This window comes from Mustelus asterias, unplaced genomic scaffold, assembly GCF_964213995.1.
Source record: "Mustelus asterias unplaced genomic scaffold, sMusAst1.hap1.1 HAP1_SCAFFOLD_881, whole genome shotgun sequence".
NCBI lineage: Eukaryota > Metazoa > Chordata > Chondrichthyes > Carcharhiniformes > Triakidae > Mustelus > Mustelus asterias.
In genome coordinates this window covers 82,243-100,339 of record NW_027590827.1, presented here as the reverse complement: position 1 = coordinate 100,339, position 18,097 = coordinate 82,243, and the positions used below count along the sequence as shown (strand labels likewise).

The window sequence follows — 18,097 nt, the reverse complement described above, 5'->3', positions numbered from 1 at the left end:
TGGGCCAGTGTCAAGCATCAGCGTTCTGGGGTCAGGGGTCAGCATGCTGGGGTCAAGGGTCAGTGGGCCAGTGTTGGGAGTCAGCATACTGGGGTCAGGGGTTAGCATGCTAGTATCAGGGGTCAGCATGCTGGGGTCAGTGGGCCAGCATGCTGGGGTCAGGGGTCAGCATACTGGGGTCAGGGGTCAGCATGCGAGGATTAGGGTTCAGCATGCTAGGATCAGGGGTCAGCATGCTGGGGTCAGCATACTGGGGTCAGGGGTCAGCATGCGAGGATTAGGGGTCAGCATGCTAGGATCAGGGGTCAGCATACTGGGGTCAGTGGTCAGCGTGCTGGGGTCAGGGGTCAGTTGAATCTGGAACCTGTGTTGAGCTGGTTGTTGGGGGCTGGGCTGTTGTGATTGGCTCCTGTTTCTCTGGGTTAAGGGATGGGTTTCCTGTTCCGGGTCACCTGTCCGTTCTGGGAATGTGTGTGTGTTGGTATGGGCCAATGGGATCGAGCTTGGTTGTCAGGCCTCACACGGTCCAATAGGCATTTACCATTCGGCTGTAACACAGAGAGTGATGTGTGGACACAGCGACTGAACAGTCACAGGAATTGACTGATTCACCTTTTGCTAAAGAATAAAATATTCAACAACAAATATGAACTATATCACACTATCCCTACACCCCTATATCACACTATCCCCACACCCCTATATCACACTATCCCCACACCCCTATATCACACTATCCCTACACCCCTATATCACACTATCCCTACACCCCTATATCACACTATCCCCACACCCCTATATCACACTATCCCTACACCCCTATATCACACTATCCCTACACCCCTATATCACACTATCCCTACACCCCTATATCACACTTTCCTTACACCCCTATATCACACTACCCTACACCCCTATATCACACTATCCTTACACCCCTATATCACACTATCCTTACACCCCTATATCACACTATCCCTACACCCCTATATCACACTATCCCCACACCCCTATATCACACTATCCCTACACCCCGATATCACACTATCCCTACACCCCTATATCACACTATCCCCACACCCCTATATCACACTATCCCTACACCCCTATATCACACTATCCCCACACCCCTATATCACACTATCCCTACACCCCTATATCACACTATCCCCACACCCCTATATTACACTAACCCCTACACCCCTATATCACACTATCCCTACACCCCTATATCACACTATCCCTACCCCCCATATCACACTATCCCTACACCCCTATATCACACTATCCTTACACCCCTATGTCACATTATCCCGACACCCCTATATCACACTATCCCTACACCCCTACATCACACTATCTCTACACCCCTATATCACACTATCCCTACACCCCTATATCACACTGTCCTTACACCCCTATATCACATTATCCCGACACCCCTATATCACACTATCCCTATACCCCTATATCACACTATCCCCTACACCCCTATATCACACTATCCCTACACCCCTATATCACACTATCCCTACACCCCTATATCACACTATCCCTCCACCCCTATATCACACTATCCCTACACCCCTATATCACACTATCCCTACACCCCTATATCACACTGTCCTTACACCCCTATATCACATTATCCCGACACCCCTATATCACACTATCCCTATACCCCTATATCACACTATCCCCTACACCCCTATATCACACTATCCCTACACCCCTATATCACACTATCCCTACACCCCTATATCACACTATCCCTACACCCCTATATCACACTATCTCTACCCCCCATATCACACTATTTTCGACACCCCTATATCTCACTATCCCTACACTCCAGCTGTACCTTTACAGGTATATGCAGCTTTGTAAGGATAACACAAGTTATCGAATCTAACTTATACTCCCATGTTCTCAGTCAGTACACAGTCCATGTAAATCAACAGGTGAAATGTGGTCAGACACACCACACTCTGAAACCAAGTGACAGATGCCACCCAAAACAACCTCTGTGGATTTCTCATCAAATTCCCCTGTGAGCGAATGGATCTCACTGTTTAAGGTTTAAAGTTTATTTATTTGTGTCACAAGTGGGCTTACATTAACACTGCAATGAAGTTACTGTGAAAATCCCCAAGTCGCCACACTCCGGCGCCTTTTCGGGTACACTGAGGGAGAATTTGGCATGGCCAATGCACCTAACGAGCATATCTTTCGGACTGTGGGAGGAAACCCATGCAGACACGGGGAGAACGTGCAAACTCCACGCAGACAGTGACCCAAGCCGGGAATTGAACCCGGATCCCTGGCGCTGTGAGGCAGCAGTGCTAACCACTGTGCCACCGTAACTCCATCTTCCACACGCACCTCGCAGCCTTGTCATAGAATCCCTACAGTGCAGAAGGAGGCCATTCAGCCCATTGAGTCTGCATCGATCACAATCCCACCCAGGCCCTGTTCCCGTAACCCCACATATTTACCCTGCTAATCCCCCTGGCACTTGGGTCAATTTAGTCTGGCCAATCAACCCAGCCCGCACAACTTTGGGCTGTTGGAGGAAACCGGAGCACCCGGAGGAAACCCACGTAGACACGGGGAGAACATGCAAACTCCACACAGACAGTGACCCGAGGCCAGAATTGAACCCGTGTCCCTGGCGCTGTGAGGCATCAGTGCTAACCACTATGCCACCGTGCCTTACTCTTAACTTGGGGCTTTAACTTGTTTTTTAACTTGGGGCTTTTGCTCCTCCCCCTTAACTTCACCGAACAGGACTTCTTTCCCGATTGTTGTTCCGTCCCTTTGATGAGAATCTGTTCCTCTCCCTGGTTTCGGGACTGTCATGTTCTTTAGTTTGGGACCTGCTCTCTGCAGCCTCTCCTCATGCTCTGCCTGTGAGGCAGCAGTGCGAACCACTGTGCCATCCGATACACGCATCCACACATGCTCTGCCTCTTCCAGCTGGCTCACCTTCTCTCAGCTAACCTAGAACTGTTATTGTTGAGTCTGTGGCCTCTGGTTGCGAAGCAAACTCATAGATTTCCTGCTTTAAACATTGTAAAACCTCTTTAAGATCCAAGTATCTTTTAAACCGAAACTAAAACTCCAGTCTCCTTAACACACAACTGCAGAAGTATAAATTAAATTTAACCTTGAAGTCATATCTCATTCCTAACATCCAGAAAATACAAATATTGCTTATTTAAAACTGTATCCATTGCCTGACTCTGTGAGAGAGTGCGTTTGTGTGTGTTGTGTCTGTGAGTGTGTCTGTCTGTGTCAGTTTGCATGGGTGTCTGTGAGCGTGCATGTGTTTGGTCTGTTCCTGTGTGTATAGGGTGGCGCGGTGGCACAGTGGTTAGCACTGCTGCCTCACAGCGCCAGGGACCCGGATTCGATTCCCGGCTTGGGTCACTGTCTGTATGGAGTCTGCACGTTCTCCCCGTATCGGCATGGGTTTCCTCCGAGTGCTCCGGTTTCCTCCCACAAAGACGTGCTGGTTAGGGTGCATTGGCTGTGCTAAATTCTCCCTCAGTGTACCCGAACAGGGGCTGGAGTGTGGCGACTGGGGGATTTTCACAGTAACTTCATTGCAGTGTTAATGTAAGCCTACTTGTGACACTAATAAATAAAATCTTAATGTGTGTGTGTGGGTGATTGATTATCACTGTTTGTGTCTTTGACCCCAGACCGAAGGATGCAGTTAAAGCTTTAAAAAAGAGAATTGCAGGAAACCGGAATTACCAGGAGATCCGACTGTGCCTGGCTGTGAGTATCAACCCCATTGTACCAGATTCTCGCTTTCTCATTCGCTTTCTATCCCCCCCCTCAACCTGCCTCGTATATCCTCTCTTTGGACTGTGGGAGAAAACCGGAGCATCCGGAGGAAACCCACACAGACACGGGGGAAAATGTGCAGACTCCGCACAGGCAGTGACCCAAGCCGGGAATCGAACCCGGGTCCCCAGTGCTGTGAGGCAGCAGTGCTAACCACTGTGCCATCGTGCTGTGCCACCTTGTGGCCTCTCTGCCTATCTACATCTTTCACCCTCTCTGCTCTAGCCTGACACAACTGACAGCTTTGTTCACAGTGACACGCAGCTCCGTCCTGTCAATCACCCAGTGTCACAAACCCTTCCCCGTCCCGACCTAGTCATAGAGACACATGGAATAGGACTCGCGCATTCGAGTCATCGTAGAGTCATTGTCATAGAGGTTTACAGCATGGAAACAGGCCCTTCGGCCCAACTTGTCCATGCCGCCCTTTTTTTAAAATCCCTAAGCTACTCCCAATTGCCTGCATTTGGCCCATATCCCTCTTTACCCATCGTACCCATGTATCTGTCTAAATACTTTTTAAAAGATAACATTGTACCCGCCTCTACTACTACCTCTGGCAGCTCGTTCCAGACACTCCCCACCCTCTGTGTGAAAAAATTGCCCCTCTGGACCCTTTTGTATCTCTCCCCTCTCACCTTAAACCTGTGCCCTCTAGTTTTAGACTCCCCTACCTTTGGGAAAAGATACTGACTATCTAGCTGATCTGTGCCCCTCATTATTTTATAGACCTCTATAAGATCACCCCTCAGCCTTCTACGCTCCAGAGAAAAAAGTCCCAGTCTATCCAGCCTCTCCTTATAACTCAAACCATCAAGTCCTGGTCGCATCCTCTGTAACTTCCTCCAGCTCTACAATCCTCCGCGGTCTCTGCAAAACACTCATTCCGGCCTCTTGGACAGCCCCGAATTTAATCGCTCCATCAGTGGTGGGCGTGATGTCAGCTAAGTGGACTCTAAGCTCTGGAATTCCCTCCCGGAATCTCTCCAGCATGCTCTCTCACTGTTTATTTAACTCACTCCTTAAATCTTCCTCTTTGACCATGTGTTTGGTGGCTTGTCTAATATCTTCTTACGTAGTTTGGTGTCAGATTTGCGTGATCATTGTGCCTGGGAAAGGGACTGGGACAGCTACACGCAGGCACTTTGTTCTGGCTGAAATGTTTACACTTCCCTGGCCCTGTCGGTCGAGCTGTGCGGTGATCACAGCAGTGAGGTAGCAGTGCTAACCACTGTGCCTGGCTAGGTGGATTGGCCATACTAAATTACCCCCCGAGTGTCCAAAGTTCTATAGTTCGGGGAATCAGCGGGGTAATTACGTGGGGTTACGGGGTAAGCCTGGGTAAGAGTCGGTGCAGACTCGATGGGCTGAATGGCCTCCTTCTGCACAGTAGGAATTGCAAAATGATTCTAAGATGATGAGGTACTTTTTTTAAAAAAATGCTCCTTGGGTTTACAAACAGAGGAATTGAATATTAAAAAAACAGATCACACAAACAAATGTCCCAAATCACTAGTTAGGCCTGCGCTGGAACATTGCAGATATTACTGGGCGTCACACAGAGGTTTAGGAAAGCTCCCAGGGAGGTCTCACCAGGATATGATGTAGAGTTGCTGGCGTTGGACTGGGCTGGGCACAGTAACTAGTCTCACAACACCAGGTTAACGTCCTTAAGCGCCGCTCCGAAAGCTCGTGCTACCAAATAAACCCGTTGGACTTTAACCCGGTGTTGTGAGACTTCTTACTCACCAGGACGTGAGCAGGGATGAGAGATTCCAGTTCCGAGAAATGATTGGGAATGTGAGGATTGCTCTCCTGGATACAGAGAGGTTTAAGAAGGGGATCTGCTCACTGATGAGAATCCGCAGAGTAAAACTCTTCCCCTCCCCGGTGAGTGAATCCTCACCAGAATCATAAAACCAAAATCATTCGGCGAAGCACTGAGAGGGGAATGGGGAGAAATGATTTCACGGAACTGTAGGGAGCTGGAAGACTCATCCTGAACAGGGAGCCCACAATAATCTGAAAAAGGTCACAGGTCAGGAGCGACAGGAATATCCGCCGGATGTGGAGCCGAGCAGGGCAGCCCTTCCAATGAGATAGTACAGGTTCAACTGGCTGAAAGGCCTCATTCTGTACTGTTAGTGCTGGGGTATTCGGGGTGGGGATCCCGGCCTGGCAGTGCTCACTCACTCAGATTGTTGGAGAGTGTGGCGGTGGGTTTCGGTGGGTGTTGGGGGCATGGTGGAGGGGGGGGTGGGAGATTTGAGCTCTCTCTGTAAGGAACCCTGATGTCTCTGTGCCAGTGAGGGAAACATTCTCTCTGACATTTGAAAGGTGCCCATACTCTGAGCCAGTGAGTTTATTGATGCAAAGACACTCGAGGAGGTGGCCAACTGGAGACCAAGGCGCCAATACAGCTGCGAGAACCTGGCCCAGTCTCGCTGGTACCGCAAGGTGGGGGGGCGAGGGGGGTGTTAATGTTAAACTGTCTGCTCTCTCTTCCGCGCTGAAACCGTTGATTTATTCTGTCCTCTGGGTGTTTCTCTTTTGACTAGCTCATCGAGAGCTGCATGACAAACTGTGGCCCGAGCTTTCGCTCTCTGATCGTCAGAAAGGATTTCGTTAAGGACGTGCTGACCAAGGTGTTGAAACCAAAGTACAACGCACCCATCGACATCCAGAACCACATCCTCCATCTCATTCAGGTAACAACGGCCTCTTGTGAATCTCTCCACCATTGACAGCCCTGCCTGTGGCTGGCTGGGCCCGAGGCCCTGAATCCCCAGCTGGGAAGCGGAGGTCAGAGTGGGGGTCAGGGTGGAGAGGTCGGGAAGGGGAGGTCATAGTGGGGGTCAGGGTGGAGAGGTCGGCAAGGGGAGGACATAGTGGGGTCAGAGTGGAGACGTTGGGAAGGGGACGTCATGGTGGGGGTCAGGGTGGAGGGGCCAGGTGGTCGTGATGGGGCGTCAAGGTGGAAGGGTCAGGAAGGAGAGGTCAGGGTGGAAGGGTCATGTGGTCGTGGTGGAGGTTAGGGTGCGGAGATCGGGAAGGAGGGGTTGTGGTGGGGTCAGAGTGGAAGGGTCAGGAAGAAGAGGTCTTGGCGGCGTCGGGGTGATTCATGCCCTAATGTCTGTCCTGTGTTCTGTCTCACAGTCATGGGCAACCACCTCTCAGGGACCAGTCAACGTGACGGATGTGCAGGAACTCTACATGGAGATGAAACGGAAAGGGTTAATATTCCCAACTGCAGGCGAGGATTCCATTGCTCCTTGGAAAAATGTAAGTGGGAAAGCCACTGGGAAGTGACCAAGGAAAAAAACATAGACTGAACTCTCGCTCACCGACTGAATTCCTGAAAACGTCACGATTCTAGTGAATCTGGGGGTCATTTCTGGATAAATCCAGTTCCATGGGGTGTGGGGAGGGGCGTTAATTCTGGGGGTTTAATTCCGGGGCTGTTACTTCCTGCAGATTATTCTTGAAGGAATTGGATAAGGATCCACACAGGAGAAAGTATTTGGGATCTGAAGCGACTGTTTGAGGTAAATAGGAGATTGTTTCGGAAACCGTAGACAGGATGTCAGCCTCGCTTCAGCAGGGTACACAGTGTCCTCCCCAGGATCCCATCCCCAATGTTTCACCCCTCAACTCTTGTCTTGACCTGTGACACCTTGGCCCAGTTGACCTGTCTACAGATCAATGCCAAATGAAAGAGTCCTGGCCCCTGGTCTAAAGAAGGGAAATGGAAGCAGATTCGCAGAGGCAGGGTCGGCATGGACTCCCCAATCGGAGAAACAGTCTGGCAATTCATTGCCTCGGTCCCGTTGTGTGCCAACATTCTGGGCACCTTGAAGGTTTAACAGAATAAAAGAAGGCTGGTGTCTGAGGCAAAGAGAATCATAGAAAGGTTAATGGGATCTGATTAGTAGCCAATATAGAATCATAGAATCCCTACAGTGCAGAAGAAGGCCATTCGGCCCATCAAGTCTGCACCGACCACCATCCCACCCAGGCCCTATCCCCACAACCCCATGCATTTACCCGAGCTAGTCGCCCTGACACGAAGGGGCAATTTTTAGCATGGCCAATCCACCTAACCCACACATCTTTGGACTGTAGGAGGAAACCGGATCGCCTGGAGGAAACCCACACAGACATGGGGAGAATGTGCAAACTCCACACGGACAGTGACCCAAGCCAGGAATCGAACCCAGGTCCCTGGAGCTGTGAGGCAGCAGTTCTAGCCACTGTGACACCGTGCCGGTGGAGAGAGAGAGGGTTGGGGTCTGAGGGAGAGAGAGAGAGAACTGCGGTCTGAGGGATAGAGAGAGGGGGAGGGCTGGGGCCTGAGGGAGGGGGAGCTGGGGTCACTGATAAACAGAGTAAGAGATCTTTGTGCCCAGAGTTTGGAGAGACGGAGAGTGGGCAACCCATTCTGCCGCTGTAATTCCTTTGTTGTGTTTCAGGGGACAATTGTGGAGTCACAGCCGGATAACTCACGGAACATATCCACATCCACACCTTCCGTCTCTTCCTCAGCAACATCTCTCACCCGACATCCCAGCAACACTATCACACTGGTCCCTGAGCAGGTAGAGTATTGTGCGTTCAGAGGGAGTGAGGCTGTGACAGCACCGGCCAGTCCCTGCATCACAAAAAACATCCGCTGTCAACACGCAGCAAGCGGCCTAGGAGGGTCAGCAATGGGCCCTGTCCCTCAGGATGGGGCCTGCTCTCGGTGTCTGTCCCTCAGGATGGGGTCTGCTCCCAGTGTCTGTCCCTCAGGATGGGGCCTGCTCTCGGTGTCTGTCCCTCAGGATGGGGCCTGCTCTCGGTGTCTGTCCCTCAGGATGGGGCCTGCTCTCGGTGTCTGTCCCTCAGGATGGGGCCTGCTCTCGGTGTCTGTCCCTCAGGATGGGGCCTGCTCCCTGTGTCTGTCCCTCAGGATGGGGCCTGCTCCCTGTGTCTGTCCCTCAGGATGGGGCCTGCTCTCGGTGTCTGTCCCTCAGTATGGGGCCTGCTCTCGGTGTCTGTCCCTCAGGATGGGGCCTGCTCTCGGTGTCTGTCCCTCAGGATGGGGCCTGCTCTCGGTGTCTGTCCCTCAGGATGGGGCCTGCTCTCGGTGTCTGTCCCTCAGGGTGGGGCCTGCTCTCGGTGTCTGTCTCTCGGTGATACAGTTGCTGTCATTGTCCCCACCGCGCTAGAAGGCAGCCGGAGGCTCCCTGAGCCCAGGCTGTTTGTGCGTGTGGGTATCCGTCTGGAATTGGTGCTGCCCAGGAAAAGTCAGCGGGGGTTTCCTGGGGAATTGGCTGGTGAAGCGAAGCACTGCCTCACCTCTCCCTCCCCGCCGCGTTCAGCCAGTCCCGGTTTACCTCACATTCCAATCCTTCCTGCAGGTAGCCAAGCTGTATAGTGAACTGGACATGGTGACAATGAATGTTTCCGTTATGTCTGCCATCCTAATAGAGAACATTCCGGGTTCCGAGAATGCCGGAGACATGGACCTGTTACAGGTGAGCTCCCTAAACCTCTCGGCCACTCTCTGATCCTTCAAGATGCTTCTTAAAACTGACCTCTGACCTCTCTGAACAAGTCCCTAATCTCTCGTTTGGTATGCAGTCTTCTGGTTTCTGTGAAACTCCTTCTGAAGGTTTATTATGTCCAATGTGAATTATAAATGAGATTTTGTGAATCTTATTCCTCATTTCTAGGTGGAACTCGCTCCCACAGGGAGTGGGGGAGAATGTGGAACTCGCTCCCACAGGGAGTGGGGGAGAATGTGGGACTCGCTCCCACAGGGAGTGGGGAGAATGTGGGACTCGCTCCCACAGGGAGTGGGGAGAATGTGGGACTTGCTCCCACGGGGAGTGGGGAGAATGTGGGACTCGCTCCCACAGGGAGTGGGGGAGAATGTGGGACTCGTTCCCACAGGGAGTGGGGAGAATGTGGGACTCGCTCCCACAGGGAGTGGGGAGAATGTGGGACTCATTCCCACAGGGAGTGGGGAGAATGTGGGACTCGCTCCCACAGGGAGTGGGGAGAATGTGGGACTCGCTCCCACGGGGAGTGGGGAGAATGTGGGACTCGTTCCCACAGGGAGTGGTTGAGGTGAACAATATCGAGTGATGTTCTCTCTCTCTCTCTATCTTTCTCTCTCTCTGTGTAAAGTGACTGTTCTCTCTCTCTGTGACATTTTCTCTCTCTCTCTCTGTGGAGTGACGTTCTCTCTCTCTCTCTGTGTCTCTCTCTCTCTCTGTCTCTCTGTGTCTCTCTCTCTGTGTCTCTCTCTCTCTGTGTCTCGCTCTCTCTGTGTCTCTCTCGCTCTGTCTCTCTCTCTCTGTCTCTCTCTCTCTGTCTCTCTCTCTCTCTGTCTCTCTCTCTCTGTCTCTCTCTCTCTGTCTCTCTCTCTCTCTGTGTCTCTCTCTCTCTGTGTCTCTCTCTCTCTGTGTCTCTCTCTCTCTCTCTATGTGTCTCTCTCTCTGTCCCTCTCTCTCTCTGTGTCTCTCTCTCTCTCTCTCTCTGTGTAGAGTGACCGTTCTCCCTCTCTGCGTGTCTCTCTCTCTCTCTCTCTCTGTCTCTCTCTCTCTCTCTCTGTGTATCTCTCTCTCTGTGTCTCTCTCTCTCTCTCTGTGTATCTCTCTCTGTGTGTCTCTCTCTCTCTCTCTGTGTCTCTCTCTCTCTCTCACTCTGTGTGGAGTGACATTCTCTCTCTCTCTCTCTTTCTCTCTGTGTAGAGTGACCGTTCTCTCTCTCTCTCTCTGTGTAGAGTGACCGTTCTCTCTCTCTCTCTCTGTGTAGAGTGACCGTTCTCTCTCTCTCTCTCTGTGTAGAGTGACCGTTCTCTCTCTCTCACTCTGTGTAGAGTGACCGTTCTCTCTCTCTCACTCTGTGTAGAGTGACCGTTCTCTCTCTCTCTCTCTGTGTAGAGTGACCGTTCTCTCTCTCTCTGTCTGTGTAGAGTGACCGTTCTCTCTCTCTCTCTGTGTAGAGTGACCGTTCTCTCTCTCTCTCTGTGTAGAGTGACCGTTCTCTCTCTCTCTCTGTGTAGAGTGACCGTTCTCTCTCTCTCACTCTGTGTGGAGTGACATTCTCTCTCTCTCTCTCTTTCTCTCTGTGTAGAGTGACCGTTCTCTCTCTCTCACTCTGTGTGGAGTGACATTCTCTCTCTCTCTCTCTTTCTCTCTGTGTAGAGTGACCGTTCTCTCTCTCTCTCTCTGTGTAGAGTGACCGTTCTCTCTCTCACTCTCTGTCTCTCTCTCTCTCTCTGTGTAGAGTGACCGTTCTCTCTCTCTCTCTGTGTAGAGTGACCGTTCTCTCTCTCTCTCTCTGTGTAGAGTGACCGTTCTCTCTCTCTCTCTGTGTAGAGTGACCGTTCTCTCTCTCTCTCTCTGTGTAGAGTGACCGTTCTCTCTCTCACTCTCTGTCTCTCTCTCTCTGTGTAGAGTGACCGTTCTCTCTCTCTCTGTCTGTGTAGAGTGACCGTTCTCTCTCTCTCTGTCTGTGTAGAGTGACCGTTCTCTCTCTCTCTCTGTGTAGAGTGACCGTTCTCTCTCTCTCTCTGTGTAGAGTGACCGTTCTCTCTCTCTCTCTGTGTAGAGTGACCGTTCTCTCTCTCTCTCTGTGTAGAGTGACCGTTCTCTCTCTCTCTCTGTGTAGAGTGACCGTTCTCTCTCTCACTCTCTGTCTCTCTCTCTCTCTGTGTAGAGTGGCCGTTCTCTCTCTCTCTCTGTGTAGAGTGACCGTTCTCTCTCTCTCTCTGTGTAGAGTGACCGTTCTCTCTCTCTCTCTGTGTAGAGTGACCGTTCTCTCTCTCTCTCTGTGTAGAGTGACCGTTCTCTCTCTCTCTCTGTTAGAAGTTACAGCGGACTTGCCGATCAATGCAGGAACGGATCATGGTTCTGCTGATGGAAGTGGAGAATGAGGAGGTTGTTAGCCGCTTGATCGAGGCGAATGATGCGCTCAACAACACGTTTCTGCAGTATGAGAGGTGGGCTTGAGGCGTGGGGGCAAGGCTGGGGGGGTGGTAACCGTGGGTCACCCCACATGGAGCCAATCACCATGCCAGTTCAGGAGCCAATAGCCACGGTGCTGGGTTTAACTTGGCATTGCCTAATATCGCTCAATTCGCCACCCCTTAAAATTGCCCACTCTGGTTGGCCAGAATCTTGGTGAGGTCATTGCCTCCAACTGCCCTGCCCTCATTTCTTGGCCTTTTGGCTAAGACCGAGTGTAAGCGGTACGGTGTAAGTGGGCAGCACGGTGGCACAGTGGTTAGCACAGCTGCCTCACAGCGCCAGGGACCTGGGTTCGATTCCCGGCTTGGGTCACTGTCTGGGCAGAGTTTGCACATTCTCCCCGTGTCTGCGTGGGTTTCCTCCGGGTGCTCCGGTTTCCTCCCACAGTCCAAAAGACGTGCAGGTGAGGTGGATTGGCCGTGCTAAATTCTCCCTCAGTGTCAGGGGGATTAGCAGGGTAAATGCCTGGGGTTATGGGATTAGGGCCTGGGTAGGATTCTGGTCGGTGAAGACACGATGGGCCGAATGGCCTCCTTCTGTACTGCAGGATTCTGTGATTCTATGAAGCACTCAGGTAGCCAATGAGGTCAAACTGAGGTTTTACCTGATGTAATTTTTCAAAACCATCTTATCCTTTAGGGTCAGATGAAGCAGTGGATGACATCAAGGCTGCATTCAGAAATGATATTGGCACTGGAGACCAAAATATTGAGTCAGTCTAGGTAGAAATAGGAAGCAAGGAAAGAAACACATTGCTCGGAGGAATTTACAGACCCCTGAACAGTACTTTAGAAATAGGTCATAGTATCAATCAGGAAATGAGGAGGGCTTGTGAAAAGGGCACAGTGGTAATTATGGGCGACTTTAACATGCATATTGACTGGATTAACCAACTTGACAAGGGTAGCCTTGAGGAAGGGTTCATAGAGTGTATGAGGGACTCTTTCTTAGAGCAGCATGTTATTGAGCCAACCAGAGAACTGGCTACTTTAGACCTGGAATTATCTAATGAGGAAGGATTGTAGTTAAGGATCCACTTGGAGGGAGTGATCACAGCATGATAGAATTTCAAATTCAGATTGGAAGTGAGAGGGCAGAATCACATACTCGAGTTTTAGCATTGGGCAAGGGTAATTATGCAGGCCCAAGGAACGAGGTGGCCCAAGTGGACTGGGCGAGAGTGTAAAGGGGAGGATGGGAGAAGAACAGTGGCAGTTGTCTAGGGAAATATTAAAGACATCTCAACTAAGGTACATTCCTGAGAGGAAGAGGGTGAAAAATCATCCGTGGCTTAATAAGGAAATCAAGGATAACATAACGGCAAAAACGAGGGCATATAATACCTCAAAAGTTAGTGGCAGCGTGGAGGATTGGGAGAACTTCAAACGCCAGCTAAAGGTGACTAAGTAGAATATTGAAAATGCTAAAATGGACTCTGAAATGAAGCTAGCTGAAAATATAAACACTGACACCAGAAGTTTTAAAAGGCTCGGTGGCACAATGGTTAGCACTGCTGCCTCAGAGCACCAGGAATTGAACCTGGGTCCCTGGTGCTGTGAGGCAGCAGTGCTAACCATTGTGCCACCGTGAGGTTACATGGATAGCCTGTCTGGGTTGTTGTCGGTGCAGGCTCGATGGGCCGAAGGGCCTCTTTCTGCACTGTCGGGATTCTATGATGAGGTAGAAAGGGCTGGAAGGATATGTTGGTGGGGCGAAATGGTGTCAGCTAGGGATGTTCATGTGGAACAGTAACAGTAGCATAACCCAGTTGGGCTGAATGGCCTGTCTCTGTGCTTTAACATGGACCCAGTGTGCCAGTGCGGTTACAGAGGAGACCGGCCCTGTCCCGGGTCTGCCTCACTCACGGCTCGGTGCTGAGTATCTGTGTCCACTCTCTTCCCTCCCCGGCCTGTGAACCTCTCTGGGATGAGCTCCCATTGAGGCCTGCCAGCTCCGGGCCTGGGGATTCTCTCTGACGTTAGGCAGTGTTCCTGGGAGAATGGGACAGCTCCCAGCCTGCCCCTGTTTTGGTGGTGTTGGTGTTGTGTGTAATGGCTGTTTCTCATTGGCAGGTTTGAGCGGACGAGAGTAAGACTCGGGCGGATGGAGGACGAGGATGCAAGGTCACTGAAGGTAGGCACGGCGACCTCGGATACTGCGCGCTGGGGGTTCGGAGTGGGGGGGGGTAGCGGAGCGCTAACAGCTTCACTCTGCTAAACTGGCGCTGTGTGGCTCTGGAACATCACTGTAAAGGAATTGGTACACGGGCGTTGCTGCGGGCAACTGGTTATAAGCAGCATCTTATATCCCTCCCCTAACCACCCCCACCTTCCTCTCCTTTCCCTTTCCTAATCACCCCTCACCTCCAACATATCGCCAACCCCATCAGAGTGAGAAGAGAAGAGAAACCCTACAGTACAGAAAGCGGCCATTCGGCCCATCGAGTCTGCACCGACCACAGTCCCACCCAGGCCCTACCCCCATATCCCTACATATTTTACCCACTAATCCCTCTAATCTACGCATCCCAGGACACTAAGGGGCAATTTTAGCATGGCCAATCAACCTAACCCGCACATCTTTGGACTGTGGGAGGAAACCGGAGCACCCGGAGGAAACCCACGCAGACACGAGGAGAATGTGCAAACTCCACACAGACAGTGACCCAAGCCGGGAATCAAACCCAGGTCCCTGGAGCTGTGAAACAGCAGTGCTAACCACTGTGCTACCGTGCCGCCATCAGAGTGTTCGAGCTATAATCTGTAGGAGGGGGGATCTCATAGAGACTTATAAAATTCTAACAGGACTAGACAGAGTAGATGCAGGGAGGATGTTCCCGATGGTGGGGGGAGTCCAGAACTAGGGGTCACAGTCTGAGGATTCGGGCAGACCATTTAGGACGGAGGTGAGGAGACATTTCTTCACCCAAAGAGTGGTGAGCCTGTGGAATTCATTACCACAGGAAGTAGTTGATGCCAAAACATTGAATGTATTCAAGAGGCGGCTGGATATAGCACTTGGGGCGAATGGGATCAAAGGTTATGGGGAGAAAGCAGGATTAGGCTATTGAGTTGGATGATCAGCCATGATCGTGATGAATGGCGGAGCAGGTTCAAAGGGCCGAATGGTCTCCTCCTGCTCCTATCCTCTATGTTTCTGTTGAACCCCGTGCTGTACCTGTCCTGGGAGTGTTTGATCGGGGACAGTGTGGAGGGACCTTTACTCTGTATCTATCCCCGTGCTGTACCTGTCTTGGGAGTGTTTGTTGGGGGACAGTGTAGAGGGAGCTTTACTCTGTATCTAACCCCGTGCTGTACCTGTCTTGGGAGTGTTCTGTTGCTGGATGATGTTATCTCTGGGTCTAATGATCAAGGTGATACGGTGAGTGGACAGTGTTCTTTGTGCCAACAGTATTCTGGTCTGGAACCCTCTGCTCCCAGCTCCACAGAGGATCTGATCGATTTCACATGTTCAGCTGCAGTTCCCCCTGGGCCGATTCCAGTCTCCGACACTCACCTCTCCAGCCTGAGTAAGTCAACTCGACATGAGGTAGCTGTTCTCCGTCGGTGGAAGCACGCACTGGCCCTGCACACGCACTGGCCCTGCACACGCACTGGCCCTGCACACGCACTGGCCCTGCACACGCACTGGCCCTGCACACGCACTGGCAATGCACACACACTGGCCCTGCACGCTCACTGGCCCTGCACGCTCACTGGCCCTGCACACGCACTGGCCCTGCACGCGCACTGGCCCTGCACACGCACTGGCCCTGCACGCTCACTGGCCCTGCACATGCACTGGCCCTGCACACGCACTGGCCCTGCACACGCACTGGCCCTGCACACGCACTGGCCCTGCACACTCAGTTTCCCTGCACGCTCAGTGGCCCTGCACGCGGACTGGCCCTGCACGCGGACTGGCCCTGCACGCGGACTGGCCCTGTACGCTCACTGGCCCTGCACGCTCACTGGCCCTGCACGCTCACTGGCCCTGCACGCGCACTGGCCCCGCACACGCACTGGCCCTGCACACGCACTGGCCCCGCACGCGCACTGGCCCCGCACACGCACTGGCCCCGCACACGCACTGGCCCTGCACACGCACTGGCCCTGCACACGCACTGGCCCTGCACACGCACTGGCCCTGCACACGCACTGGCCCTGCACACGCACTGGCTCTGCACGCGCACTGGCCCTGCACGCGCACTGGCTCTGCACGCGCACTGGCTCTGCACGCGCACTGGCCCTGCACGCGCACTGGCTCTGCACGCGCACTGGCCCTGCACGCGCACTGGCCCTGCACGCGCACTGGCCCTGCACACGCACTGGCCCTGCACGCGCACTGGCCCTGCACGCGCACTGGCCCTGCACGCGCACTGGCCCTGCACGCGCACTGGCCCTGCACGCGCACTGGCCCTGCACGCGCACTGGCCCTGCACACGCACTGGCCCTGCACGCGCACTGGCCCTGTGCACCTTCTAAGTGTTAACCAATATCCTGCATTTGAATGTTTTTTGGCCGTATCAGTTCTGGGAGTGTTTGATGGAGACAGTGTAGAGGGAGCTTTACTCTGTATCTAACCCCGTGCTGTACCTGTCCTGGGAGTGTTTGATGGGGACAGTGTAGAGGGAGCTTTACTCTGTATCTAACCCCGTGCTGTACCTGTCCTGGGAGTGTTTGATGGGGACAGTGTAGAGGGAGCTTTACTCTGGATCTAACCCCGTGCTGTACCTGTCCTGGGAGTGTTTGATGGGGGACAGTGTAGAGGGAGCTTTACTCTGTATCTAACCCCGTGCTGTACCTGTCCTGGGAGTGTTTGATGGGGGACAGTGTAGAGGGAGCTTTACTCTGTATCTAACCCCGTGCTGTACCTGTCCTGGGAGTGTTTGATGGGGGACAGTGTGGAGGGAGCTTTACTCTGTATCTAACCCCGTGCTGTACCTGTCCTGGGAGTGTTTGATGGGGACAGTGTGGAGGGAGCTTTACTCTGTATCTAACCCCGTGCTGTACCTGTCCTGGGAGTGTTTGATGGGGACAGTGTAGAGGGAGCTTTACTCTGTATCTAACCCCGTGCTGTACCTCTCCTGGGAGTGTTTGATGGGGGGACAGTGTAGAGGGAGCTTTACTCTGTATCTAACCCCGTGCTGTACCTGTCCTGGGAATGTTTGATGGGGGACTGTGTAGAGGGAGCTTTACTCTGTATCTAACCCCGTGCTGTACCTGTCCTGGGAGTGTTTGATGGGGACAGTGTGGAGGGAGCTTTACTCTGTATCTAACCCCGTGCTGTCCCTGTCCTGGGAGTGTTTGATTCCATCAGTAATTCTCTTGAGTTTGAAATTCACAAGCAATCTTTGGGAAATGTAGTTTGCGAAGGTGACGTGTTTGGGTCGATTGGTGAGTTTCTGTTCTCTTTATGTTCACTGATCCCAGGTCTTGGAAATGAAATCCCTACTGTCAGGGAAAGGGGTCCGTGCTCTGCTAACCCTTTCCTCAGGAACAGAGCTCTTCCCGACATTCCCGTCTCCCATGCTGCACTAACTCATGTATCCAGGTATGTTCACATTTAGCCAAACATTCCCGGTTCCATCTCTCCTGATTCTAGCACTCAGTGCCATGGTGCCTGGGCATTGCCAGCGCTGTGTCCACATTCCTACACTTTGTGTCGATGAAGAGACTGATTATCGGCAAATACTTTGTTCATGTACCTGTCAGCTGTCCGGCACACGCGAGCTGCCCGGCTCACGCGAGCTGCCCAGTACACATGTACACATTCTGAAATGCAAGATGCATTGGTTGAGCAATGATTCAGGTTGGGAATCTTGAAAGAACTTTTGCACCCCCCATCTCTCTCCCGACCCCACAATGCTTCAGTTGATTTCAGTAAACCAGAGCGATGTCGCTCAGACTGAGGCACATCCAGAAATCGAGGTGACTGTGTCCGCAGCTGGATGTGGTGCTATTGAGGGGAATGATAAGGGAATGGTACAGTACAGAATGAGGCCATTCGGCCCATCATATCTTTGCTGGCTCTTTGACAGAGCTATCCAATTAGTCCCACTCGCTCACCACTTTTTCCCCTTCGAGTGTTACTGAATCTGCTTCCATTGCCCTTCAAGCAGTGCATTGCAAATCGCAACAACTCGCTGTGTAAAATATATTCATAGGATAGTTACAGCACAGAGTGGGACCACTTGGCCCATTGTGTCTGTGCTAGTCGGCTGCAAG

The 18,097-nt window shown here is 52.3% G+C and overlaps 1 protein-coding gene across 1 annotated transcript in view; it reads left to right on the top strand.

The window, feature by feature from the left end:
• Positions 1-17,439, top strand: part of LOC144487566 (TOM1-like protein 1) — a 43,933-nt gene extending 26,494 nt beyond the window's left edge. Inside the window, exons 3-12 of the mRNA XM_078205649.1 lie at positions 3,705-3,783; positions 6,411-6,560; positions 7,009-7,134; positions 7,432-7,461; positions 8,343-8,447; positions 9,252-9,368; positions 11,709-11,842; positions 13,943-14,003; positions 15,282-15,399; positions 17,303-17,439. Coding sequence (XP_078061775.1) covers positions 3,705-3,783; positions 6,411-6,560; positions 7,009-7,134; positions 7,432-7,461; positions 8,343-8,447; positions 9,252-9,368; positions 11,709-11,842; positions 13,943-14,003; positions 15,282-15,399; positions 17,303-17,439 — 1,057 coding nt within the window. The remainder of the gene's footprint in view (positions 1-3,704; positions 3,784-6,410; positions 6,561-7,008; positions 7,135-7,431; positions 7,462-8,342; positions 8,448-9,251; positions 9,369-11,708; positions 11,843-13,942; positions 14,004-15,281; positions 15,400-17,302) is intronic.
• The last annotated feature ends 658 nt before the right edge of the window (positions 17,440-18,097 follow it).